At 43.7% G+C, this 26680-nt stretch overlaps 1 protein-coding gene across 1 annotated transcript in view; it reads left to right on the top strand.

Moving 5' to 3' along the window:
- Nucleotides 1–26680, top strand: part of CPNE9 (copine family member 9) — a 468155-nt gene that overhangs the window by 80026 nt on the left and 361449 nt on the right. The window contains exons 3-4 of the mRNA XM_073591994.1: nucleotides 9412–9452; nucleotides 14544–14590. Of these exons, the coding sequence (XP_073448095.1) occupies nucleotides 9412–9452; nucleotides 14544–14590 (88 nt within the window). The remainder of the gene's footprint in view (nucleotides 1–9411; nucleotides 9453–14543; nucleotides 14591–26680) is intronic.

Raw genomic sequence — 26680 nt, 5'->3', positions numbered from 1 at the left:
TTTTTTTTTTTTGCAGCAGAAAAAATGAGACCCTACAGAAGTGTGGAGCAGAGATGGAAACTAGGGTTGGCCATACACTGTTAGATTTCATTAAATAGATTCCACCATCCATGCATGGATGGAGTAATCTGGACTGATGGTTATTGCATTCAGACAGCTGCAGCACCCATAGCTGTCTGAATACCTAAACAATGATTGCATAGGGTGTAGTCACTGTTCTGCATCTGATAGGGAGCAGTCACTGTTCTGCACCTGATAGGGTGCAGTCACTGTTCTGCATCTGATAGGGCGCAGTCACTGTTCTACATCTGATAGGGCGCAATCATTGTTCTGCACCTGATAGGGCGCAGTCACTGTTCTGCATCTGATAGGGCGAAGTCACTGTTCTGCACCATATAGGGTGCAGTCTCTGTTCTGCATCTGATAGGGTGCAGTCACTGTTCTGCATCTGATAGGGCGCAGTCACTGTTCTGCATCTGATAGGGCGCAGTCACTGTTCTGCACCTTATAGGGTGCAGTCACTGTTCTGCATCTGATAGGGCGCAGTCACTGTTCTGCACCTGATAGGGCGCAGTCATTGTTCTGCATCTGATAGGGCGCAGTCATTGTTCTGCATCTGATAGGGCGCAGTCATTGTTCTGCATCTGATAGGGCGCAGTCATTGTTCTGCATCTGATAGGGCGCAGTCATTGTTCTGCATCTGATAGGGCGCAGTCATTGTTCTGCATCTGATAGGGCGCAGTCATTGTTCTGCATCTGATAGGGCGCAGTCACTGTTCTGCACCTGATAGGGTGCATTCACTGTTCTGCATCTGATAGGGCGTAGTCACTGTTCTGCACCTGATAGGGCGCAGTCACTGTTCTGCAGCTGATAGGGCGCAGTCATTGTTCTGCACCTGATAGGGCGCAGTCATTGTTCTGCATCTGATAGGCCGCAGTCACTGTTCTGCATCTGATAGGGCGCAGTCATTGTTCTGCATCTGATAGGGCGCAGTCATTGTTCTGCATCTGATAGGGCGCAGTCATTGTTCTGCATCTGATAGGGCGCAGTCACTGTTCTGCACCTGATAGGGTGCATTCACTGTTCTGCATCTGATAGGGTGTAGTCACTGTTCTGCACCTGATAGGGCGCAGTCACTGTTCTGCAGCTGATAGGGTGCATTCACTGTTCTGCATCTGATAGGGCACAGTCACTGTTTTGCACCTGATTGGGGAGTGCAGTCACTGTCCTGCAGCTGATAGGGCGCAGTCACTGTTCTGCACCTGATAGGGCGCAGTCACTGTTCTGCATCTGATAGGGCACAGTCACTGTTCTGCACCTGATAGGGCGCAGTCACTGTTCTGCATCTGATAGGGCGCAGTCACTGTTCTGCATCTGATAGGGCGCAGTCACTGTTCTGCACCTGATAGGGCGCAGTCACTGTTCTGCACCTGATAGGCTGCAGTCGCTGTACAACCCATAATTTTCCACCCGGCTCAGTGAATTTCTAAATACACTTTTGTTGAGCCAAGTGGTGCTAAAAGGGCTACACATGGCTCAAATTTCAGCTGATTCAGCAGTCTGTTGCCAGCTTAAGGCAGGAAGATCTCGTTTTTTTCTGAGAGCAGTCAGTAGGATATTCATCTGACCAAAATGCATAGGTAGGTTTTTGGGTTGATTGGTCTATGGGTGCAATCAAGCGTGGGCGCATTTCAGTGTGTTATTTCCGAATTCCCGCGTGTCACATGTAGGGCAGCCCATTCATTTCAAACGGGTGCTCTAAGCGTGAGAAATGTGGAAAAAAAAGTCCCTGGCTCTTTTCCTGAGGTGTGCCACACAGAACCACATGGTGCTACAGCACCTTTGTTATTTGGCCTTCACTAAAATGCACGCATTTGCAGATGCATGGTGGTGCTATTAAAAATGAATGCACTGCCACACATTTGCTAAAGCGCACGTTTCTCTACATGTCAGAAAAGTGTGCAATTTTGTGCGCGTTCCCGATGTGTATAGGTCTGAACCTGGCCTCCACCCAAAGTCATTTAATTCTGGATGTAGGGTGATGGAAGTAGACAGTAGACTCAGTTAAAAAAAGCTAAAACACCTAAAAAAGGATCCTTATTTTGAAAAATATTTTGAGCTGAGTTCAGTGGGATTGAAAAGTTACTATCACATGACTGAGTTCATTATCCTTGTGAAAAGCTTTTTATCGCTATTTATCGTTATGTATGAAATAATTTGATACTTTAGTAACACCTGAGCCTACTTTGCTCTGGGTCAAGAGTGCAGGCCCCAATGTGCACTGCAGGTCGCCGTCACAAGCAGAGGAAAAGCAGCAAATCATCCATTTCCTCCGCTCCCGCAACAGAGTCTGCAGAAGGGGAGGGACTGGGGAGACCTCATAATATTTGCATGTGACATCATCAATAACCCCGGACACAGCTCGGAGCAGACACACCCCTCCCCTCCCTCCTCCTGCTCCAATCCAATCACAGAAATGTTACTGAGATGGATTACACAGCAGCCGCCAGGGCCGGGGATGCCATTATTAAAGCTGGAAAGAATTCGGGAACACAGACTTTTAATCAGGGACATTTTTTTTCTCTGGGGCAGGCCCCCAAAATTGGGGATGCCTGGTCACCCTATCTTATATTGATCTCTTCTCTCTCTCTCACCACCCTCACACTTTTCTCAATATCTCTTTTACCCCCCTTTTTCCTCTCCTCTCCCTCTCTCTTCTCTCTCGCTTTTTCTTTCTCTTCTTTCTCACTCTTTCTCTTCTCTCTTGCTCTATCTCTTCTCTTTCGCTCTCTCTCTTCTCTCTCACTTTCTCTTTTCTCTCGATCGGTCTTTCTCTTTTCTCTTGCTCTCTCTCTCTTCTCTTTCGCTCTCTATCTTCTCTCTTGCTTTCTTCTTTCACTCTCTCTCTTCTTTTTCGCTCCCTTCTCTCTCACTCTCTTCCCTCTTATGCTCTCTCTCTCGCTCTATATTTCTCCTCTCTCTCACTCTCTTTGTTTCCTCTAACTCTATTCTCTCTTGCTCTCTTTCTCTTCTCTCTGACTCTCTCCTCTCTCAACTCCTCTCTTTTCTCTTGCTCTTGCTTCTCTTCTCTCTGACTCTCTCTCTGTCTTCTCTCTGTCTTCTTTCTTGCTCTGCCTCTTCTCTTTCGCTCTCTCTTTTTCTCCTCTCTCTCTCCCACTCTCTCTCTTCTCTTTCTCTCTATCTTCTCTCTCGCTCTCCCTCTATCTTCTCTGTCTTCTTTCTTCCTCTGCCTTATTTCTTTCACTCCCTTCCCTCTCGCGCTCCTTCTTTCTCACTCCCTGTTTCTCTCATCTCTCACTCTCTCTCTCTTCTCTCACGCTCACTCTTTCTCTTCTCTCTGTCTTCTTTCTTGCTCTGCCTCTTCTCCTTCGCTCTCTCTTTCTCCTCGCTCTCCCTCTTTCTCTTCTTCTTAGCTCTCCCTCTTTCTCTTCTCCCCTCCTTCGTTCTCCTCTCTCTCGCTCTCTCTGTTCCCTTTCACTCTCCTCTCTCTTTCTTTCTCTCTCTCTTCTCTCTCGCTTTCTCTGTTCCCTCTCACTCTCTTCTCTCTCTCTCTTCTCTCTCGTTCTCTCTTCGTTCTTGCTCTCTCTTCTCTCTTGCTCTCTCTCATCTCTCTCACTGTCTCTCTTCTCTCACATTCTCTCCTCTTCTCTCTCTCCCTCTTCTCTCTCACTCTCTCATTCTCTTCTCCCTCTTCCCTCTTGCTCTCTCTCATCTCTCTCTCTGTCTCTCTTCTCTCACATTCTTTCCTCTTCTCTCTCTCTTCTCTCTCACTCTCTCGTTCTCTTCTCTCCCTCTCTTCTCTCTCCCCCATACACACACACTTTTTTCAATTTCTTTTATATCTCTATCACTTTAATTTCTCTTGCTCTCTCGTTCTTTTCTCTCTCACTCTCTCTTTTCTCTCTTGCTCTCTCTTCTCTCTCACTGTCTGCGTTCTCTCTCAATCTCTCTCTATCTTCTGTCTCGCTCTCTCTTTCTCTTCTCTCTCACTTTCTCTCTATCTTCTCTCTGTCTTCTTTCTTGCTCTAGCTCTTCTCCTTCTCTTCTTTCTCTCTCTCCCTCCTCTTTCTCGCTCTCTCTCTTCTCTGCCGCTCTCTCTTTCTCTTCTCTCTCGTTCTCTTCTCTCTCACTATCTTTCTCTTCTCTCTTCTCTCTCGTTCTCTTCTTTCTCACTATCTCATTTCCATCTCTATTGCTCCCTCTCTTTTATATTTCTCTCACTCTCATCTCTCTCCTTTCTTTCCCTCTCTTGGGATCTTTTCATATCTCTGTGTTTGCCTGCGCTGTAATGCGTGTTTTTATACCACAGGTAAACGGCAGGACAGCAAACATTAATTGATGGCTATGTAGGATGTTCGCGTCACAATGCTGCCTTCCAGCGAGGTGGAAGTGAGAACATCTTACAAAGAAGTACATAGAATGGATGTTAATGCATATATTATCTTGTACGTTTACAGCATGGTAAAGGTGTAGCGGTACTGTTTTTCTCTTACACAATCTCCCTTCTTCCATTTGTATCCCCCTCTTTTGTCCCTCGGTATTTCTTTTTTTTTTCTCATTTCATCTTTAGTGAAAAGTATTACATATTCTGAACAAGCATGAACCCTTTCACTGCCAGGGCTGTTTTTTGCATTTTTTGCACACATTTAAAAGATAATTTTAGGCCTGAAGGTTACATAAAACCCCTAAGCATTATTATTTTATTTTTCATTGTCACATATTAGTGCAACAGTTTAGGAAATGCAAAATGTCCGAAAAAATACACTCATGGTATTTTTATGGCACATAAACACAGCAAATTACCCAACATTTTTTGTAAAATAAAAAAGATGAGGTAGCACCAAGTAAATAGATACCAAACATGCAAGCCTTAAAATTGCATGCACCCTTGAAACGGCAACAAATTTCAGTACCCTATATTTTCCATTAGCGATGCTTTTTAAAGCCTCTATAGGGCATCAGTTTAGCATTAAAGGCATAGGTAAAGGCATAATGTGCTAGTACGTTGTGAAAGACTTACCTTGAAACTAAGCCCTCCAGTGGTGCTCTGTCACTGCCGCAGAGGCTTCCATCTTCATTCGGTCTTCCTTCCTGATTCGCCGCTTGAATGGCCGAGCCATGATGACATCACTCCTGCACATGTGTGTAGGAGTCACGGCCACAGCACATAGCTCTAAAGCAGGGGTGTGCAAGCTTTTTTCAAAGAAGGCCAGATTTGATGAAGTGAACATGCGTGAGGGCCGACCATTTTTCCTGACATTCTTTGAACCATTAAAATGAAATGCAAATTGACTAATACACTCCCCAACAAGAATTCTCTTGCCTTTGTGGCTGTGTGTGGTGAAGAGCCTAAGGATGAGCTTGGGCATGTTTTTTGGATATACCTTATTTATTGGCGTGTAACACGCACAGGGGTATAATATGCACCTTCACTTTAAGAGGGAAGTTTCAGGAAAAAACTTAAATTTTAAATATAGAACTGTGAAGCAAAATAAGGGTCAGTACCCATCAATGCAGCCTAATCAGTGCCCATCTGCAGCCTCACCATTGCCATGAATGCATCCTCACCATTGCCATCAGTGCAGCCTGATCGAAGCCCATCTGCAGCCTTGGAGGGGACAGGGAGGGGGGCGGGATGAGCGCCAACAGATTACATACAGGAGAATCTCCTGTTTACTCAATGTCCTCTTTAATATAAAGTCCCGCCTCCTATGATAGACAGAACAGTCATCCAATGCCAGCCCAGGAGATGGGACTTCCTATTATAGAGGCCGCCGAGTAAACAGGAGATTTTCCTGTATGTAATCTGACGGCACTCGTCCCGTCCCCTCCCTGTCCCCTCTGAGGCTGCCAGAACGATAAATACGGTATATGTCTTTTATGCCGCTCTGGGATTGGTTGCGGGCCACAAAAGATATATACATCCAAATTACCAGTGAGGCCACATCAAACCGGAACTTGGGCCACAATCGGCCCGTGGGCCAGACTTTGGACATGCCTGCTCTAAAGGAACAGCACATATGCTACGTTTTTTATCAATTAAAATTACCCAGAACTCATTTAGGCAATCCTTGATGTGTAGAAAACACATCAACAGAACATTGAGCTTGTCTGAATTTTTCCTTCATCTGACTACACTTGCGGGTACAAAAGTTCCCAGTGCCTCTTTAGGTATGCTGTTCTATAGTCTAATTTATAATCCCCTGTATATGACTTTTAACTTTTAACTAACGTAAATGTATTTTATTGGGATTTTATGTGATAGACCAACACAAAGTGGCACATAATTGTGAAGTGAAAGGAAAATGATAAATGGTTTTCAACATTTTTTACAAATAAATATGTGAAAAGTGTGGTGTGCATTTGTATGGTGCCCCCTGAGTCAATACTTGTAGAACCACCGTTCGCTGCAATTACAGCTGCAAGTCTTTTTGGGGATGTCTCTACCAGCTTTGCACATCTAGAGAGTGACATTTTTGCCCATTTTTCTTTGAAATTAGCTCAAGCTCTGTCAGATTGGATGGAGAGCATCTGTGAACAGCAATTTTTAAGTCTTGCCACAGATTCTCAATTGGATTTAGGTCTGGACTTTGACTGGGCCATTCTAACACACACATATGCTTTGATCTAAACCATTCCATTGTAGCTCTGGCTGTATGTTTACATTTATCACTGAGATTGTCCTACTGGAAGGTGAACCTCCGCCCAGTCTCAAGTCTTTTGCAGACTCTAACAGGTTTTCTTCTAAGATTGCCCTGTATTTGGCTTCATCCATCTTCCCATTAACTCTGACCAGCTTCCCTGTCCCTGGTGAAGAAAAGCATCCCCACAACATGATGCTGCCACCACCATGTTTCACGGTGGGGGTGGTGTATTTATGGCAATGTGCAGTGTTCGTTTTCTGCCACATAAAGCGTTTTGCTTTTAGGGCAAAAAGTTTAATTTTGGTCTCATCTGACCAGAGTACCTTCTTCCACATGTTTGTTGTGTCCCCCCACATAGCTTCTCGCAAACTGCAAATGGGACTTCTTATGGCTTTCTTTCAACAATGGCTTTCTTCTTACCACTCTTCCATAAAGGCCAGATTTGTGGAGTGCACAACTAATAGTTGTCCTGTGGGCCTCTTGGCTGCTTCTCTGATGAATGCTCTCCTTGCCCGGCCTGTCAGTTTAGGTCGACGACCACATGTTTGATAGGTTTGTAGTTGTGCCATACTCTTTCCATTTTTGGATGATGGATTGAACAGTGCTCTGTGAGATGTTCAAAGCGTGGGATATTTTTTTTTATAACCTAACCTTGCTTTAAACATCTCCACAACTTTATCCCTGACCTGTCTGCTGTGTTCCTTGGCCTTCATGATGCTGTTTGTGCACTAAGGTTCTCTAACAAACCTCTGAGGGCTTCACAGAACAGCTGTATTTATACTGAGATTAAATTACACACAGGTGGACTCTATTTACTAATTAGTTGACTTCTGAAGGCAATGGGTTCCATTAGATTTTGGTTAGGGGCATCAGAGTAAAGAGGGTTGAATACAAATGCACGCCACACTTTTCACATATTTATTTGTAAAAAAAAATTAAAAACCGTTTATCATTTTCCTTTCATTTCACAATTATGTGGCACTTTGTGTTGGTCTATCACATAAAATCCCAATAAAATACATTTACGTTTTTGGTTGTAACATGACAAAATGTGGAAAATTTCAAAGGGTAGGAATACTTTTTCAAGGCGCTATATACTCTTTACTATAAGGCAGGTCCACCATACGTGTTTCATGATTCCTTCAGGCGGACTCCCTTTAAAGCAGATGGAAAGGTGTCTAAGCATAGTTTTTGCTATGTGCACCGGGAAGAAGTACCAGTGTGTCAAGACCTTATAAGAGTTTTCAGTGCTTGTACATTCTGAGAGCTCTTAGGGGGGGCAAGTCATATCTGGTCCCAATCTTTGGGTGGAAAAGATCTATTGACTTCCGATTCCCAAAGTGTATAGTAAGTAGTGATTTGATGAGTAGAATTAACCAAAAAAGAAGAAAAATATAAGGAGATTATTCAGTTTGCTGAAGGATTAGATCAGCAGAGAGATTAAAATTGGGTCAAAGTTAGGCTTCCGAGTCCTGAGTGGAGAGTCCAAGTAGTGGCACATTTGTATATAACAATAGAATTCCCTATTTGGGATTTTATGTGAAACTTGAAGTTGTGGGAAGATTGTGGGGCTCCAAGCTCCCCTCCAAAAAATTTAAAAGCCAGCAGCTACAAATACTGTAGCTGCTGACTTTTAGCATAACGGCACTTACCTGTCCAGGGATGCAGCAATGTCCTCACCCAAGCTGATTCTTTAATCGGCTTCCAGTGCAGGTTCCGGCATCTGAAAAAAGGGAAAGAGGAAGTCAGGCTGCGCCTTGTAAATGGTCTCGTAATCTCCTGGGACCTGTGATGTGTCCCAGAAGACTGCAGGGGAAGGAGAAGGGAGCCGAACTTATGTCTCAGTTCACAGCGGCGATCTGAACTGGAAGTGGGAGCAGGTGTCTGTCAAAACCAGGTACACACTCCCCCCCCCCCCCAAAAAAGTGCCAAATGGGGCAGTGGAGGGTGAAAACAAGTGGAACTTGCCCCCCTTTTGGGTGGAGTTCCGCTGTAAGGACTTACAAGATCCACCAACAAAATTGGTGGAGGTAGTCTAGGAGTTGTCAAAAGGACTGCAGGGGAAGGATGGGGGGGCCGAACGTCAAAACCAGGTACCCCCCCCCCCAAATGCGCCAAATGTTGCAGTGGAGGGGAAAAGGGTACAAACAATCACAATTTCCCCTTTTGGGTGGAGAATCCGCTGTAAGGACTTGCAAGATCCACCAGCAAAATTGGTGGAGATCGTCTAGAGGTTGTCAAAGGGCAATTGTATAGTTTAAGCAAAAGGAGATGTGGTGAGATAAAACCCACAAAGTATCAGATTCCCAGACAGACAGGGTGTGCTCCAAGATTGGGTTGAGAGATTTAGAAGGTAAGGGAGGATGGATTTTGATAAGGCAGGAAAGGGACATTGGGTAGACATCTATACCTAGAAGAATCCATAATGGAGGTTCCGAAACAGAAGGTATTTGGATTAGTGGTGCTATTTGGGCAACTTTATATTAATGAGTAACGTTAGGTACTCCCAGCCTTCCTTTAGGCTTGTGTTTGTAAAGAGTGTTCCTATTATGGCAGGGTTTAATAAGGCCTCATACAAATTTCAATTTCTGTTAATGAAGGGATCAAAGTATATGGGAGGGAATAGTGATGGGTAGGGTGTAGAAGGTATCTGCTTTTGCTTACACAACTTGCCTTCTTTTCTGTGTCTTTTTTTTCTCTTTCTTCCTCCTCTTACTATCATGTTCTTTATCTCTTTCCTTACAGGAGTTTGCTGGATATGGACACATTTTCCAAGTCTGATCCAGGTTAGTGCTAATAGTGTCATTGACCATGTGAACTATCCTTGGATCTCCTTTGCAGTAAATGTTGCTGTTAACCAAAATATGATACAGAAATCAAACTTGTTGTTTCACACTCACCATTCTTTTGGATAATGTTAGACAGACCATTTAGGAGACAATATATGAAAAGTAAGCTAACATTTTGTTTAGCTTGTTGAATCAGGATCTTTTTTCAGATTTAGGCTTAGAATAGGGGTATCCAAACTGTGGCCCTGGAGCCATATGTGACCCTTTGCTTGCCTTTATCTGGCTCTTGAGGCATAATTCCTGCCACTGACACAAACAATGGGGTATTATTCCTTCCACTGACACCGATGAGGAATAATGCTTTCCACTGACAACAAAAACGGGACGCTATTCCTCCCACTGACACCAACTATTTCTCCCCCTAATACCAAAGATCAGACATTGTTTACTCCCACTGGCCACAGTCTGGCCCCCATAAAGTCTGAAGGCCAGTAAACTAGCCCTTTGTTTGGAAAGTTTGGAGACCCCTGGCCTAGACTGCAAAAATCATAAAATTGAAAGTTGATTGGTTGGTATGTGATATTCACATGTAAAGCCAGCACATTGCATGGGTAAGCCTCAGAATTATCACTTATTGAGGTTACATTTTAAAGTGCATAGTGGTAAAGTGCAAAACGAAAAGTGCAAAAAGAGGCAAAAATAGACATATCTAACAATGCTTTGGGGCCTCAGTGGTGAGAAAAGGGTCCACTGAAACCCCTAAACATCAGTGATATGTCTCTTTTTGCACTTTCTTGCAAATTTATACTCTTTTTGTGTGCACTTTACAATGATTTACAAAACAGAAACTCAATACATTGCATTGTTGAACTATACCTGTATGGAAGTTCAGGGGACATCTACCCAACTGAGTCGCAGAAAGAAACAAAAAACTAAGCTTTTACAGCACAACACCATCCAAAAACAACAAGATAACAATGAATGGCCCACTAAAAGATAAAATAAAAAGCGTTTTTTTCTGATTTAGCACCCTGATGTTTAGGCAGGGTTGCTATCAAATGTAGTTGCCAGGTGATAGTTGCCTTGGCCAATTTTTAGGAGATCAATTGACTTCACCCTAATTCTGGGCTTGCTGCACTTCTCTCTTCTGTCACTAGGTGGCATTGTAGCTGGTGAAATTAGATAGGACAAGAGCATAGCAAGAACAGATTATGAATGAATGGGGCATCTTAGCCAATGGGTAAGGATTTTCTTGGGTCTCTTGGCCTGCTGGGAGAGCCTGTTTATTTGGGTAGAGTCAGGTGATCGGCGTTCTGTGCCGCCTGGATGGCTGTGGACGTGTGTTATGTTGCCCCGGGCTGCTAGCCTTAGGCCTAGCCCGGGGACATCTGGCTGCTAGGCTGTCTGAGGTCCTATCCAGAAGCAGGAGAACAGCGTAGGGTTGGGACTGCGGGCTTGTAGTCCAAGCAGAAGTAACGGTTCCACCGGCAGGGGAACCAGTTGCGGTCTGAGATAGAGGGGAAGCTGTTGCCAATAAGGCACCATCCACCTTGCTACCGGAGACCATTGTGAGTAAGCTGAGGCCAGTACCAGAGCAGACTTCTCGCCAGCCGGGGACAGTGAAGAAGTGGGAAAACTTCAGCAAGTGCCAAGTCAGGGACCCAGCAGGACAGTAGAGGTGACGCTTTTGGAGCATCAGTGAGTGCCAAGCCAGGGACCTAACGTGTCAGCGGGGGTGAAGCTAGAGGAGTATCTGTGAGTGCCAAGCCAGGGACCCAGCAGGGAAGTGGGGGTGACGCTTGAGGAAGATACTGAGTGCTAAAGTGGAGGAGCTCAGGGGATTCAGTGGCTAGTGGATCTGAAGTCTAGTGAGAGAGACTGGGAGCTCGTTGAGTGAAGACCCACAGTGAGAGAGTGTGGGGTAAGGAGAACTGTTCGTGTTGCAAATAGTTGAATACCATTACCGTTAGTAACAGCTACAAGATTGTTGCCATAGGAGACAGCCTCCTACCTATACAGAAGTGGTGTCCGGCAGGAAGCCTTCGCCTATATAGCTGTCCACCTATAGAAGTCTCGGAGTCTGCTAATTATCTTTGCATCTACTTAAGGGTGCCCTGGCCCTAACCCTCTTCCACAGTTCTGTTTAAGAGATAATAAATCTCTTTCATTCAAAAAGTGTCTGGTGCCCACCCTTTCACCTTGCATTACACCCACCATGCCTTGTAACCCACTCTACACGGAAAGATGTCAGCTCTCCCTAACTCTGGAGGTCACCATTAGGCCTAAAGAGGCCCGGAACTTTGCTACACTTGCAATAATCACATTTAATCCAGAGCTATCCTATGTAGTACTTCTTTTCTGCTACATGATGTCCTCAGTCTGGTAGCCAGCATCATTCAACCTGCTTCCTTTTGAGCCCAGACTGCCCTGGACTTCCCCACAGCCTGTGACTAGACAGTGCATGGAGAAGCAGCACAGTGATGAGCTTATCTCTCTGTCACTCTACTCTCTCCTTTCTACTAGCATGCTTCTTGTCAACACATGAACTAATTGGCTCTTGTTCTACTTCTTCCTTTCACACTCCTGCTCTGCTGTACTGTAATACTATAAGAAACTAATACAAAATCAGGTGCTTACACTGCTTGTATTTATAAAAAATACATTTAGTGATGTATTAACATAGGCGTGAGGGGGGGTGTGGGCACACCCTAATCACTTTGTGCGCTGCCGACTCCCCCTACTGCATGGGTCCCCCCCCATGTTGCCCCCACACAGTGCTGCTGGCTTCCCTTCTCTTCTATCGCCTCAGCTGCTGAGGGGGGTGTTTCAGGATGCAGAGCGGGGGAAAGGGCTAGTCAATATGTCATTTACCAGCCCCTTCCTTTTCTAAATGAACACACTCACTCACTGTATTCATTCACAACTGATACATAGTAAACTGTGTTTACAAGCTTTGGTTTGTGAATCAACAGGAAGCCACTCAGCACAGAGCACTTCCCATTCATTCATTGTCCAGTGCAGCTGAGGCTGCAAATAAAGGCATGTGCGTTTGAGCTTTGGGGTGCACATTAGACATGTGCACTGCTGAAAAATTTGTTTGTTTACATTTTTGTTTCATTCATTTTTATTTATTTATTTTTTTCATTTTTCGGGTCATTCATTATGATCGAAATTCGTTATTTCAAATAAATTCGTAGAAATTACGAAATTCAAAAATCCGAAAATTCAAAAATCGGAAAATAGGAAACGAAAATCCAAAAATTTCGAAAGAACGAAAAGCCAAAAATTTGAAAGAACGAAAATCCGAAAATGTGAAAATCTGAAAATTCAGTTTTTTCGAATTTCCGAATTTTTGGACTTTCGAATTCTGGATTTTCTCATTTTGAATTTTTGAGTTTCAGATTTTTGTTCTTTCGAATTTTCAGATTTCGGATTTTTGTTATTTTGAATTTTCGGAAAAATTAGTTAAACGGGTTTTCGTTAATTCGAATATTTCCGAATTAACAAATTTGTCGAATTTCGGCAAGAAACTAATTCGGAACGAAACAAATTGCACATGTCTAGTGCACACCGTAATGCAATAGGCTGCGCAAACCTATGTGTATTAGTGATTACCTAGATTGCCTAAAGCAGTGGTTCTCAATCATATTGAAAATAGGGCCCGATAAGTGCTTAAAAATAAAGTCTATACTCACACAATATAAGTATGAGAGTATAAAATATGATCTGAAATTCTGGATTTCTCTGGATGGAGTTGGGTGTCATTTTTGGGGGGGTTCTGGTGGGAGCTATGGTACTCAGTGGTGGTGATTGTGGGTTTTGCATGGGCACTGTGGGAGACTTGAGGGCACTGCAGGGACTCAGGTGCTCTGAGGGAGGTTGCAGAGCACTGTGGGGGGATGGGACTTCTGGAGGGGGTTAAGGGACTTAGTGGTGGTAGCCTTGTTGGGGATTTGGTTATGGGACTCAGCAGCAGACTTGGTGTTGGAGGTCTTGTAGGGGGATGAGGGTTCTAGGGGCAACTGTGGAAGTTGAGGTCTCTGGAGGAGGTTGGGAGTTTTGCATGGGCACTGTGGAAGTTTTGAGGGCACTGCAGGGACTCAGGTGCTCTGAGGGAGGTTGGGGAGTACTGTGGAAAGTTGGGGGCACTGTGGAAGGCTGGTGGCTCTGCAGCAAGCTACCTAGATTGAAAAATTAGGGCCTAAAAAAATGCTTAAAAAAAAAAAAAAAAAATATATGCTCACACAATATAAGTATTGAAATATGAAATATGTTCTGAAATGCTGGAAGGCTGTGGATGGGGTTGGGTGTTACTTTGTGGGGGTGGGGTGGGGGTGGGGTGGGAGGAAGTTCTGAAGACGGATTAAGGGACTGGTGGTAGCCTTGTTGAGGATTTGGTTAGGGGACTTGGCAGCAGACTTGGTATCGGGGCCTTGTAGGGGATGAGGTTTCTGGAGGAGGTTGTGGGTTTTTCATGGGCATTGTGGGAAACTTGAGGGCACTGCTCGAACTCAGGTGCTCTGAGGGAGGTTGCTGAGCACTGTGTGGGGATGGGAGTTCTAGAGGGGGTTAAGGGACTTAGTGGCGATAGCCTTGCTGAGGATTTGGTTAGGGGACTTGGCTGAAGACTTGGTGCTGGGGGCCTTATAGGGGATGAGGTTTCTAGGGGCAACTGTGGAAGTTGAGGTCTCTGGAGGAGGTTGTGAGTTTTGCATGGGCACTGTGGAATTTTTCAGGGCACTGCAGGGACTCAGGTGTTCTGAGGGAGGTAGGGGAACACTGTTGAAAGTTGGGGGCACTATGAAAGGCTGATGGCTCTGCAGCAAGCTAGGGAGCCCTGGAAGGACTGTGGGAGGTTGGGTGACACTGTAGGAGGTTAGAGGATCTGCAGTTGGCTGGAGGCTGGGGAGGAGGACGGCCATGGCCCGACAGAGGGTCACAGCCTGTTGGTTGAGAACCACTGGCCTAGAGCTTGGCTTTAACCCTTCCCTACTCCATCCAAAACTAAGCAATGGCAAATATTTTGACTGGCATTAGATTTTCTAGGTGTTCTTGGCCTTCTTGTGACATTTTCCTTGTCTCTTGCAGTGGTGGTCCTGTACATACAAGGAATCGGCAACAAAGAATGGACAGAAGTAAGTGAATATTCCATTGCTTTTCTCAAAATGTGATTTAATGCTGGGGAAAGAACATCTTGTACGGCCGGTCACTGATCCACTTTGGCTCGCTTTGGGCACATGCTGAAATTTCATCATGTGACTTTATTTATAAACTGTCAGCCATGTGTGAAGCACTTTACAAGATTACACAGGGAACCGGAGCAGCGCAATACAGAGGGAGATTGCACTTATTGGTTTATGTGTCCCTTTCATGGGATATAGATGAAAATAGATACTGTATATAGTACGTGCCTTGCATCATGTATATCTATGATCAGTGACATTGCAATCCAACCCTGAAAAAAGCTATCGGTTTTTCTGTTTTTGATGTGATTAGTGTGAACTTTTAAAGAGAACCAGTCCTGATTATTGTGTTTATGCAACAATTATACTATTTGCTGTTAAAGGTAATGTAACCGCGACCGATAAGCTTCTCCTCCGCTGATATTGCGTTCCGGCCCGCATAGCTCATTCAAACCCATCATACATCGATGGATGCTTCAGGGGATGTGGCCGAAGTGGAGACGGGATTCACATTTGGTGGTCTTGCCCACGATTGGTGGGATTCTGGTCTACGCTCCATGGCCTCCTTTCAACCCTTTTTCATGTACACTTCCACAAAGACGCCCGGCATGCACTTCTCCACTGCACCCTCCCAGGCCTCCACTCATACCAACAAAAGCTGGCCACCTACCTCTTCATTGCCGCAAAACACGCTATTGCTAGAGCTTGGCGGAAGCCCTTGGTTGTTTTTGCAGAGGTGAAGAGCATTTTGACTATCCTCATGCTGCATGAGAAGATGACCAGTGTACTTCATGACTCTCATGCTAAGTTCCTCAAAGTGTGGAACCCATGGTGGTCTTATGCTCTCCCCATCCTGCCCCCGACCAGCTTGGGTATTCCGAACCGTTCTGATATACCACCTAACCCGCAGCCCCGCGCTCTTTTCTTGTCCAAGACTACACCTCCTTCTTTTCCATTCTTGTCTTGACTGTTTCTCCTTCCCTTTCCTGGCTTAGTTCTACATCTCCTTCTTTCCTTTTTTTTCCTACCCTGTCCCTCCCTATTGCACCCCCCTTTTTTTTTATTCCTTCTCCCCTTCACCAAGGGATGACAATACCACCCCCCCCCCCTTTTTTTTTTGTTTTGTTTGTTTGTTAGTCTTACCATCTCTTGAAACTCCGAGTCCAGTTAGTCATTCCCACTTCTGGCACTTATGCCGGATGCTTCTACTATTTGCTTTTACACTTTGAAAAAGTGTTTTGTTTGTATTTAAGAGGAAATATGATGTTTTGTTCCCCTATGCGGGACCATTTTGCCTTTCTTTTCTTCAGACCTGTATTTTGGGATTGTTTTGCTCAATAAAAACTATTGTACCAAAAGGTAATGTAACCGCTGGGATGTCGGCACCAGTAATGGACTTGTACAGGGTACAAATATGGCCAAGCCACTCTTGGCCACGGCTGTTTGAGCTAAGATTGTGCATGGAGGGAGTTTCTCTGCCAGAGGCCATCGGTGAGAATGAGCAAATAAACATGCAATACCTGGCTTTTTTTTACCACTACTAATCCTTTATACTGGCTTTTGAAATTTACAAATGCAGCAATTTAGAAATTGGATGAAATATAGATCAGACCAAAATGAGGGACAAATTAGAAGGAAATAGGGACAGAGAGACTTTGTTCCAAGTCAGGGACAGTCCCTCGAAATCAGGGACAGTTAGGAGTTATGTCTTCCCGTTGAGTCTGCTTGTATTGCTGGACTTGTGTAAAAATATATTCCGATTATTGCACTTGGACTCTGTGTGTCTACTGCCTGCTGCATCACACTGCACCTACCCACACATGGGGTGACATCACCAGTCAGTTAGTTCCACTTTAAGTGTAAACAGGACACATAAAAAAAGGGTTGTTTTCTATGTGCCTATGCAGAGCTCTCCATTTTTCTAGTGTGGCGCATCATTTTTCAGAGGTGTTTGACAGGTGGTGAGGAGTACACATATGCGGTTCATTTAATTCCAAACGTGATGTTGCAGCTAGTTTTAATTATTCTGCACTTGCCCAACCACCAACTTTAGACAAGTTTTTTGTTATGCGGAAGTTCCGATATACCCAAATTTCTGAATTACAATAGTGATGGATTTAAACAAATGCAAAATAACGAAACCAAATTTTTTTTTTTTTTAACAATAAGCTTTTATTGATGTTAAAATATAGCATTTGTACAATCATACTAACATTTGTACATGAGTATAGAAATATAGAAATATAACTGTATATTGTTGGTTTCGCTAGTAAAATGAACCAAAATTTGGCCAAAATTCAAATTCAAATTGAATTCAAAATAGATTTAGAAGTCGAATTCGAAAACAAGAATAGAATAAACTATAATAGAGAATAAAGGAATATAATAAAATATAATAGAAAAGAAAAAAATAGAGTAAAAGAGAATAGAATAAAATATTATAGAAAATAAAGGAATAGAATAGAATTGAAAAAAATTGAGTAAAACAGAACAAAATATAATAGAAAAGAAACAAATAGAATAAAATAGAACAGATTAGAATATATTTGAAAAAATATAATAGAAAACATAAGAATAGAATAGAAAAGAATAGGATAGAATAGAAAAAAATAGAAGAATAGAATAAAATAAAAGGAATATAACCGTCTTCCGAAATTCAAATAGAGTAAAATAAAGGAATGGAATATAAAAGAATAGACTAAAATAGAAAATAAAAGAATAGAATAGAAAATAAAATAATAGAACAGAATTGAAAAGAATAGCATAAAACAGAACATAATAGAATAAATTATCATAGAAAAAAGGGGATAGAATAGAAAAGAACAGACTAGAATAGAAAAGAATAGAAAAAAAATTAAATAGAAAAAAACAATACAATAAAATAGAAAGAATATAACCATCTTCTGAAATTCGAAATTTTAAAAAGAGTAAATTCAAATGCCAAATGCCGATTCGAATTTTCAGAGAATTCAAATCAAAGTCGAAAATGAATAAATGAAATGAAACGAATTCCAAAAACAAAATAAGCGGATTTAATAAAACAAAATTATTTAAATAACGAAACAAAACATTTTTTTTTGTTCTGCACATGTCTAGTGAGAAGGTATTATGTTGCCTCCCTACTTTCTGCTTTAACCCCTAAAAACCCGCATCTCTGCATTGCATGCGGTTGCAGCACAGCCACATTCAGTTGATGGGGGATCATTTTTGCCGCAATGCTATGCTATGCATTGTGTACACCCCTATCTGCTGCCTTTGCAGCTTAAGGGGGAGCAGTTGGACGGAAGGGGGGGTCCCTCTTAAGCCCCCAACTGCAAGTGTAAATCTAGCCTTATCCTTTTTATCAATTATTATTAATTTTTTCCTTCTGAACCGGAGTGTAAATAGTCGTGGAGGATTCTGGATTTTTCGTAGAATAAGGAGCATCTGCAAAGCGTGGAATGTTGTGATGAAATGGCCTCTACCCAAACTTGGGGGGATTTGTCATGTGAAAGGTGCCAGGTCTTTTCACAAGTAATTACCCACCGAGCAGGATCGTGCACGGTCTGATGAACATCCCTCTGAAGGTGCCTGGCTGTCGGTTTTGCTTGACATCCCTTCGAGGAAGAAGACTTAGGAATTCAAATCTCTATTACAGAAGAAAACACTTATTAAAAACAACATTCCGATCTTTCAAGATTTTTTTTTTTTTTGTTCATTTCACAATAAAGTTTCGGGTACGTTTCTAGGATCCAGGAGCTGAAGAGGTTAAACCAAGCTAAAAAATACATTTAGTAATTGAGGTGAAGCTGTGCCGACTTTAAGCGTCAATCCATTTTAACCCTCTATATGCCAGAATACGGTCCTGCAACGCACGGTTGTGGGGCATTTGCAGCACAGCCCTATTAACCTTAACCACTTCAATACCGGGAAATTATTACACCTTCCTGCCCAGACCAATTTTCAGCTTTCAGTGCTCTCACATTTTGAATGACAACTGCGCGGTCATGCGACCCTGTACCCAAATAACATTTTTATAATTTTTTTCCCCAAAAATAGAGCTTTCTTTTGGTGGTATTTGATCACCTTTGGGGTTTTGATTTTTTGCGCTACAAACAAAAAAAAAAAAGAAAATTTTGAAAAAAAAAAGTTTTTCTTCGTTTCTGTTACAAAACTTTGTAAATAAGTATGTTTTCTCCTTTACTGATGGGCACTGACGAGGCTGCACTGACAGGCACTGATGAGGCAGTACTGATTGGCACCGATGAGGTGGCACTGATGATGTGGCACTTATATGCAACACTAATAGGCGTCACTGATAAGCAGCACTGATGGGATATACAGCACTGATAGGTGGCACTGATGGGCACTCATAGGCAGCACTGATGGGCACTCATAGGTGGCACTGATGGGCACTCATAGGTGGCACTGATATATAGCACTGATGGGCACTGGTAGGTGGCACTGATGGGCACTCATAGGCAGCACTAATGGGCACTCATAGGTGGCACTGATGGTCACTCATAGGTGGCACTGGAGGGCACGTATAGGCGGCACTGATGGGCACAGGTGGGCACTGATGGGCGGCACTGATAGATGGCACTGATAGGCAGCACTGATCAGAGGCACTGGGAGTCATCAGAGTGCCATCCCTAATGGGCAATGGTTGCCATCCCTGGTGGGCTCTAGTGGGCTTACCTGGTGGTCATGGGTGGGCATCCTTGCTGACCATGGGTGGGCTTACCTGGTGGTCATGGGTGGGCATCCTTGGGGGGGGGGGCTGCTCTGATAATCAATCAGTGCAGACCCCCCCTGTCAGGAGAGCAGTCAATCAGCTCTCCTCTACTCGCATCTGTCAGCGCGAGTAGAGGAAAAGCCAATACAAGGCTATTACTGGTACTTTTCTGGGGACAATCCAAAATGTGGGGTTTTCTTTTACTTTCACGAATGATTATTGTTTATTATTATACAGGATTTATATAGCGCCAACAGTTTACGCAGCGCTTAATGATAATGGTAAACAGGCCAAATAGAGAGGGTGAGTCTCCGTAATGGGGCACAGACAACAATAAAAACCTAATAGGTGTTTTAATCCCGTATACAGTACATACGGCGGCAAGGTGGCTTCCCTGCGCAGAATCACATACCCACACGTGATCCTGCATTTCCAGGTCTGGGGAGCGCATGAGCACCGCCGCCGACCCACTCCCACTGTAATTGGACACAGAGGGATCCAATCAGCGGGTCCAGGGGACTTGATGTCCGCCAGGACCCGCTGATCGTTCGGGAGAGAAGCAGAACAGCGGTCTGCCTATGTAAACAAGGCAGATCGCCGTTCTTTCATTAGGGAAGGTAGTGGTCCTGTGTTTCCGCTAAGCAGGAACACGGATCTCTGCCTTTCCACAGTACAAGCACCTCCCCCACAATGTGTTCCCTAGGAACACATTTAACCCTTTGATGGCCCCTGATGTTACCCCTTCCCAGCCAGTGTCATTAGCACAGTGACAGTGCATATTGTTACCACTGATCACTGTATTGGTGTCACTGGTCGCCAAAAAAGTGACAAAAAAGTCAGTTAGTGTCTGATTTGTCCGCCGCATGGTTGCAGTCCCGCTATAAGTCGCCGATCGCCGCCATTACTAGTCAAAAAAATACAAATTCCATAAATCTATCCCATAGTTTGTAGACGCTATAACTTTTGCGCAAACCAATCAATATACGCTGATTGGGATTTTGTTTACCAAAATATGTAGCAGAATACATGTTGGCCTAAATTCATGAAGAAAGTAGATTTTTTTTTACATTTTGTTATTGGATATGTTTCATATTCCCTGCTGCCTCCCAAATTCCCTCTCCCAACACCAATCTCATCCCCCCATGAAGGCACAGTGCCTAGGGCTGCCGTCCCTCCTGCCCACCCCTTGTCACGGCCTTGTATAGGTGGAAGTGATCTGTAGTCCAGCAGGGAAGAACTGGATGAAAAAAGAATTCTCTGGCAGACCAACAGGTCATTTTGTGTACTTGCAGTGTTTGTGGGAAGTAGTTTATGTCTTGCAGAGATGTACGACATATGTTTTTTTATTTTTTTTTATTTTACCCAGATAGAAACTTTAAACAAAATCCAGTGTATAACCCGGCACTATAGATTCCTGGAAATATAATGAGCTTTGCTCCCTGTGCAGTCTTTCAGTGTAATCCAGGGATCACAACATGAAACTGGGGCACGTTTATTATGCAGGATATGTGAAAGATGAAATTCCTCCGCTTTCCACACCGAATGTCGCTACTCTGATGCAGTTTTGTCTCGCTGTTTCAGAATTCATAAAAGTATTTGTTGCGGCCGTATATACTGGGGTCAGATACACGGGTCTCAAGCCGAACTCCAAATTTAGACTTGCACAGTTGTACTGGCTTCTCTCCTGGACTGAAATGGCTTCCTCTGATTTCACTGCACACTGTGAGCTTCTCTTAGCGTGCATTAGAAACTGCAGCAAGCCAGATAGAACCCGTTTCATTTCTTGGCTTGAGAACTTCCAGCGTTATTTCATAGCTCTCAACTGTCCCCTGATTTCGAGGGACTGTCCCTTATTTGGAACAATGTCCCTCATTCCTCCTCATTTGTCCCTCCTTTTGGTCTGATCTATATAGCTGTATATAAAATACACTTTCTATCTATCAAAATGTTTTCCAGCACTAAACCTTTCATCTGATTTCTAAAGTGCTGCATTTGTAAATGCCAAAAGCCAATAAAAAGGAATAGTAGTGGTAAAAAAAAGCACTTGTGGGTTTAACCAATCTTGTTTTCTTGTACAATTCTCCTTTAAGGGGGCGTGGCAAGGGGTGTGTCCTATGCCTGCATACTTTTGCTGATAGGTGTCCCTCATTCCCATCTCAAAAAGTTGGAAGGTATGTTATTTAGCTCTTTCCTCCCCTGCATGACTGTCCCTGGCCTGCCCCTTTCATTCATTTAAATTGCAGTTCTTTTGTGAAGGCTCGGGATCACATGTGAGTGTTATCTAGCCACTTATACCGATGTTCAAAAAAAAAAAAAAACCTGCAAGCCAATGGCATAATGTGCTAGTATGCAATGTATCACATACTAGCACATTATAAAATGTTCACCTTGGAACAAAGCCCTCCAGCGATGTAAAGCCACCGCTGAGAGGGATGACATCTCCCCCCTGTCTGTCTTCCGAGTTTGCGAGTTCTGGCTATGTGATTGGCTGGAACTGCAATGATGTCACTGATAACACATGCGCGGGAGATGCCGCTTCCGGCACAAGCTCTGAAGGTCCGGCACTGTAAGCTGGACCTTCAAAGCGCATGCGCCGATGATGTTATCGGCTGCATGCACTCTGCATATCTCCTGAACGATGCAAGTTTAGGAGATATTCACAGTACCTACAGGTAAGATTTGTTATAGGCTCACCTGTAGGTACAAGGGGTAGTACAGAGTTTACTACCACTTTAAGGACCAGGTAAAAATCTGTATTTTTTGCTAGAAAATTACTTAGAACCCCTCTAAACATTATATTTTTTTTTTTTAGCAGAAATGGTGATCGTTGCAATTTTTTTATGTCACACGGTATTTTTGTGCAGCAGATTTTCAAATGCATTTTTTTTTTAAAGATACACTTTAATAAATTTAAATGCAAAAAAAAAACCCCACAGTACTGTATATAACCCAATTTGGTAAAATATAAAAGATGATGTTACGTCGAGTAAATAGGTACATAACATGTCATGCTTTAAAATTTTGAACGCTCGTGAAATGGCGACAAACTATGATACTTAAAAATCTCCAAAGGCAACAATTTCATTTTTTTACAGGTTACCAGTTTAGAGTTACAGAGGAGGCCTAGTGCCAGAATTATTACTCTCGCTATGTTTGTGGCGGTACCTCACATGTGTGATGCGACATACGTGTGCACGACTTAAGTATGAGTTCGTTTTTTTGTTTTTTTTTTACATTTTTACACTGTCCCATAACAACAATATTCCTCTTCAAAGTGAAGACGTATATCGGCGTGCGGCGACCCGGAATTGGTTAAGGACGCTGAGACCGGCTTCCCGTCTCGCTCCTTAGCAACCAGCTCAATGCGGTAAATTACTGCATTAACTAATATGCTAATTACTGCTAATCCGAACAAATACCGCATTTGGTATTTAACTCCAAATTCTTAGTGAATTGAACACTTGTACAATTGTTACCGCATGCGGTATTTACCGCATAATATTAACCGTTATTTAACTCTTGGTGAACTAACCCCAATGCCTTCATCTGCTTTTCCTTCCAGAAGGACAGAGCCATCTTTTTTCAGGCATCCTCCAGGATCAGCATCCACTTCCAGGCAGGGCTGGTGCAAGGATTTTTGACATCCTAGGCGAAACCTCATTTTACCCTGGCTCCACCCCTGACTCCACCCCCTTTGCCCTGCCCATGTATATACCCCACCATTTTAATGAAGCGCCCATTAAATGCAGCCTCACCAGCGCCCATCAAATGCAGCCTCACCAGCGCCCATCAATGAATGTTTGCTTGCTTCCATTCATTCGGGAGTTGGGACACAGACACAGTCCTCCGCCGCCCCTGTGCCTTTGACACTATGTGCAAATGGAGCGGTGGCTGCCTGCTGATGCTGAAACTTAGTTGCTTGCTGCAGTGCGCCTTAGGCGGCTGCCTAGTTTGCCTAGTGGTAGCAACGGCCCTGCATCCAGGAATGAGATGCCGGCTCAGAGATTACACAATTGCATAAATCCTGGTGGCTGTGTTTACAGATGTCTGACACAGATCAACTCCATTCCCTCTCACCTTCTGACTACAAAGTTACAATGTTGCAGTCTGATCACTAGCGGAGACTAATTGGAAAATCGAAAATAGGACTAAAAATACCACTTTCCACTTTATCGTACGATAATCAGATCGTTAGTACAGAGCTTTAGCCCGGGTTCACACCTATGCGAGTTAGATGTGCGTTTCCGCACATCTAATTTGCATAGCAGGAGAATGTGACTGGCTCCCTATGGAGCCGGTTCACATATCTCTGGGACAGCTGCGGTGTGCATTGCACAAAAACGCTGTGCGTCTTTGGCTGCGTTTCAGGGCCGAATTCAGGCATAGAATCGGCCCTGATTCGTCCCTGAAACGGTGAACAGGGACGCACAGCGCTTCTGTGCGGTCCGCAGCGCATTCTAGTGTGAACCCGGGCTCAGAGAGCCAATCACGACAGTTCATCCAATATTATCCTATCGGACAAACACGAAAATTATTCTCGTACGATACCAGATCATACGATTTTCGTTTAATCAGTACAATGGTCGTCCGAAAATACAATACAAATACGCTACAACACATGACATCACTTCAGATTTTTTTATTCTGTCGTACGAGAATTTCCATTACTTTAGTAACCTCTTCAGGTACGATATACAACTAGCATGCAAAAAAAAAAAACGGACGATCTGTCGTCTGATATTCGGATCGTATGTATGGGGCATTAGGCTTCACACTTGTGCGGGTGGATGCGGCAGCAGGTCCACACCTGTTCCCGCAGCCTCAACCACCCACACAGAAAAATGTGCTGTCCCTCGGGAGATGCGTGGGGGTACCATTAATCCTAAAAAAAAAAAGGTAACGCCGTTTCTCCGCACTGGGAACCGCATTGCACTCGCTGTTTCCGTATTTTCAGAAAAGGTTCAGGGCCTGTTTCCGCTGCGTTTTCTGGAGGCACAGCAGCCCATTCTAGCGAATAGGCTGCCGTGCCCGCGCAAACCTGCGCTAAGACTTCATGCACACTGCAACTCTTCTAAACGCTTTTCCTCTAGCAGGAGAAAGCAGCGTTAAAAATGCGTCCAAATCCACATTTTTCAGACGCATTTAGGTACTTTTAAATGTGTTTAAGTGCCGCAAATATTCATTCATTTCATTGGACAGACTATTCATTTATTTTGGGCACTGAAATTAATGAACATTCAAGCGCTAAACGTGCCTAGCACTTAAGCGCGTTTAGAAGCGTCTACACACTTTTATTCGTGTTGGGCTTTTTTTGCAGAAAAATATTCTTCCCCTAAATGCACTGGCCAAGGGCTTTTTTTTTTTTTGCCCCTAAATGCCCCTGCCCCTTAACGCCTAAGAACGCTATGTATGCATGGACTCAGGCTAACATAGGGGGGGTGTTTAGAGAGGGGGGGGGGACATGAAACGCTCTTGAAAAGCACCATTTTTGACACTTAATGTGCATGAGGCCTAACGAGAGCTTCCTCTAGCCTGCGGCAGACTGATGACCTCATCACAGCCTAGGCAAAGGCACTGGACTGGAGCACAAGTATGGTATAGGCTGTGTGATGCTAGGAATATATTCCTGTAGACTGTACGTTTAAAAGGAAAAGTTTTAAGTTAACTGAAGGGTGATATTATGGGTTTTGGGCAAATCCAGGCAAGTGGATTCTTGTATTGCTTGTGAATGCCAGCATGCCCCCAGCTCTACCCACCCGCAGCTCAATATAAGGGCATCCTTCTTGTTGCTGGATTCCTACCTGGATATATACAGTCTTTTATAGACACAGCAGGAAGTGTGGGACCCCCTTAGATTTCAATTACAAAGTAAATCCCTTTCTTATTTCTCTGCGGTGTTCAGATAGATTATGTTATCCTCATAAGCTCTTCAGGAAGGGAAAAAAGTTTCAGATGTATTTCTATTATTACCTTCAGTTCCGTCTCCTTACCATCTTAATATTCATCCTAATAACTGCGAGGCACTGAAAACATATCTTGATATATGTTATACTTTTTCTACGTCTACACTTAAGTGAACATGCACATAATGAACAAATGTCAACGTATTGCAATTTGAAGACAAGTCTGTGCACACCAGCTAGACCAGCCATCCTCAACCAGGGTTCCTTCAGAGATTAGGGCTGTGGCTGATTGACCCCCCCCCCCCCCATATGATGGTGCCGGCATAGTTCTGGGGCCAGTGCCGCTTGGCACAGCCAATTCCACAGTGCTATATGACGCCAATGATTTTTTTAGTTGCCTGTAAGGGGGCATTCTGATAACCACTGTAAGGAGCATTCTTTCCACTGCCCATCAATATAACAAGCATTCTCCCCATTAATCATCAATGTAAGGAGCATTCTTCCCATCAATCACCAATGTAAGAGCATTCTCCCCATTAATCACCAATGTAAGGAGCATTCTCCCCATTAATCACCAATGTAAGGAGCATTCTCCCCATTAATCACCAATGTAAGGAGCATTCTCCCCATTAATCACAGTGTAAGGAGCATTCTCCCCATTAATCACCAATGTAAGGAGCATTCTCCCCATTAATCACCGATGTAAGGAGCATTCTTCCCAATGATCACCAATGTAAGGAGCATTCTTCCCAATGATCACCAATGTAAGGAGCATTCTTCCCAATGATCACCAATGTAAGGAGCATTCTTCCCAATGATCACCAATGTAAGGAGCATTCTTCCCAATGATCACCAATGTAAGGAGCATTCTTCCCAATGATCACCAATGAAAGGAATATTCTTTCCACTGCCCATCAATATAACAAGCATTCTCCCCATTAATCATCAATGTAAGGAGCATTCTTCCCATCAATCACCAATGTAAGAGCATTCTCCCCATTAATCACCAATGTAAGGAGCATTCTCCCCATTAATCACCAATGTAAGGAGCATTCTCCCCATTAATCACGGATGTAAGGAGCATTCTTCCCAATGATCACCAATGTAAGGAGCATTCTTCCCAATGATCACCAATGAAAAGAATATTCTTCCCACTGACCACCAATGTAAGGAGCATTCTTCCCACTGGCCACCAGTGTAATGAGCATTCTTCCCAATGACCACCGCTGTAAGGAGCATTCTTCCCACTGATCTTCACCAATGTAACCAGCATTCTTTCCACTGATCACCAATGTAAGGACCATTCTTTTTTCTGACCACCAATGTAAAAAGCATTCTTCCAACTGACCGCTAATGTAAGGGGCATTCTTCCCACTGACCACCAATGTTAAGGACATTCTTCCCACTGACTGCAAATATAAGGAA

The sequence above is a fragment of the Aquarana catesbeiana genome, linkage group LG07, assembly GCF_042186555.1.
Source record: "Aquarana catesbeiana isolate 2022-GZ linkage group LG07, ASM4218655v1, whole genome shotgun sequence".
NCBI classification, from domain to species: domain Eukaryota; kingdom Metazoa; phylum Chordata; class Amphibia; order Anura; family Ranidae; genus Aquarana; species Aquarana catesbeiana.
Note: the sequence above shows the minus strand (reverse complement) of the source record. Positions and strands in the feature narration are given on the sequence as shown.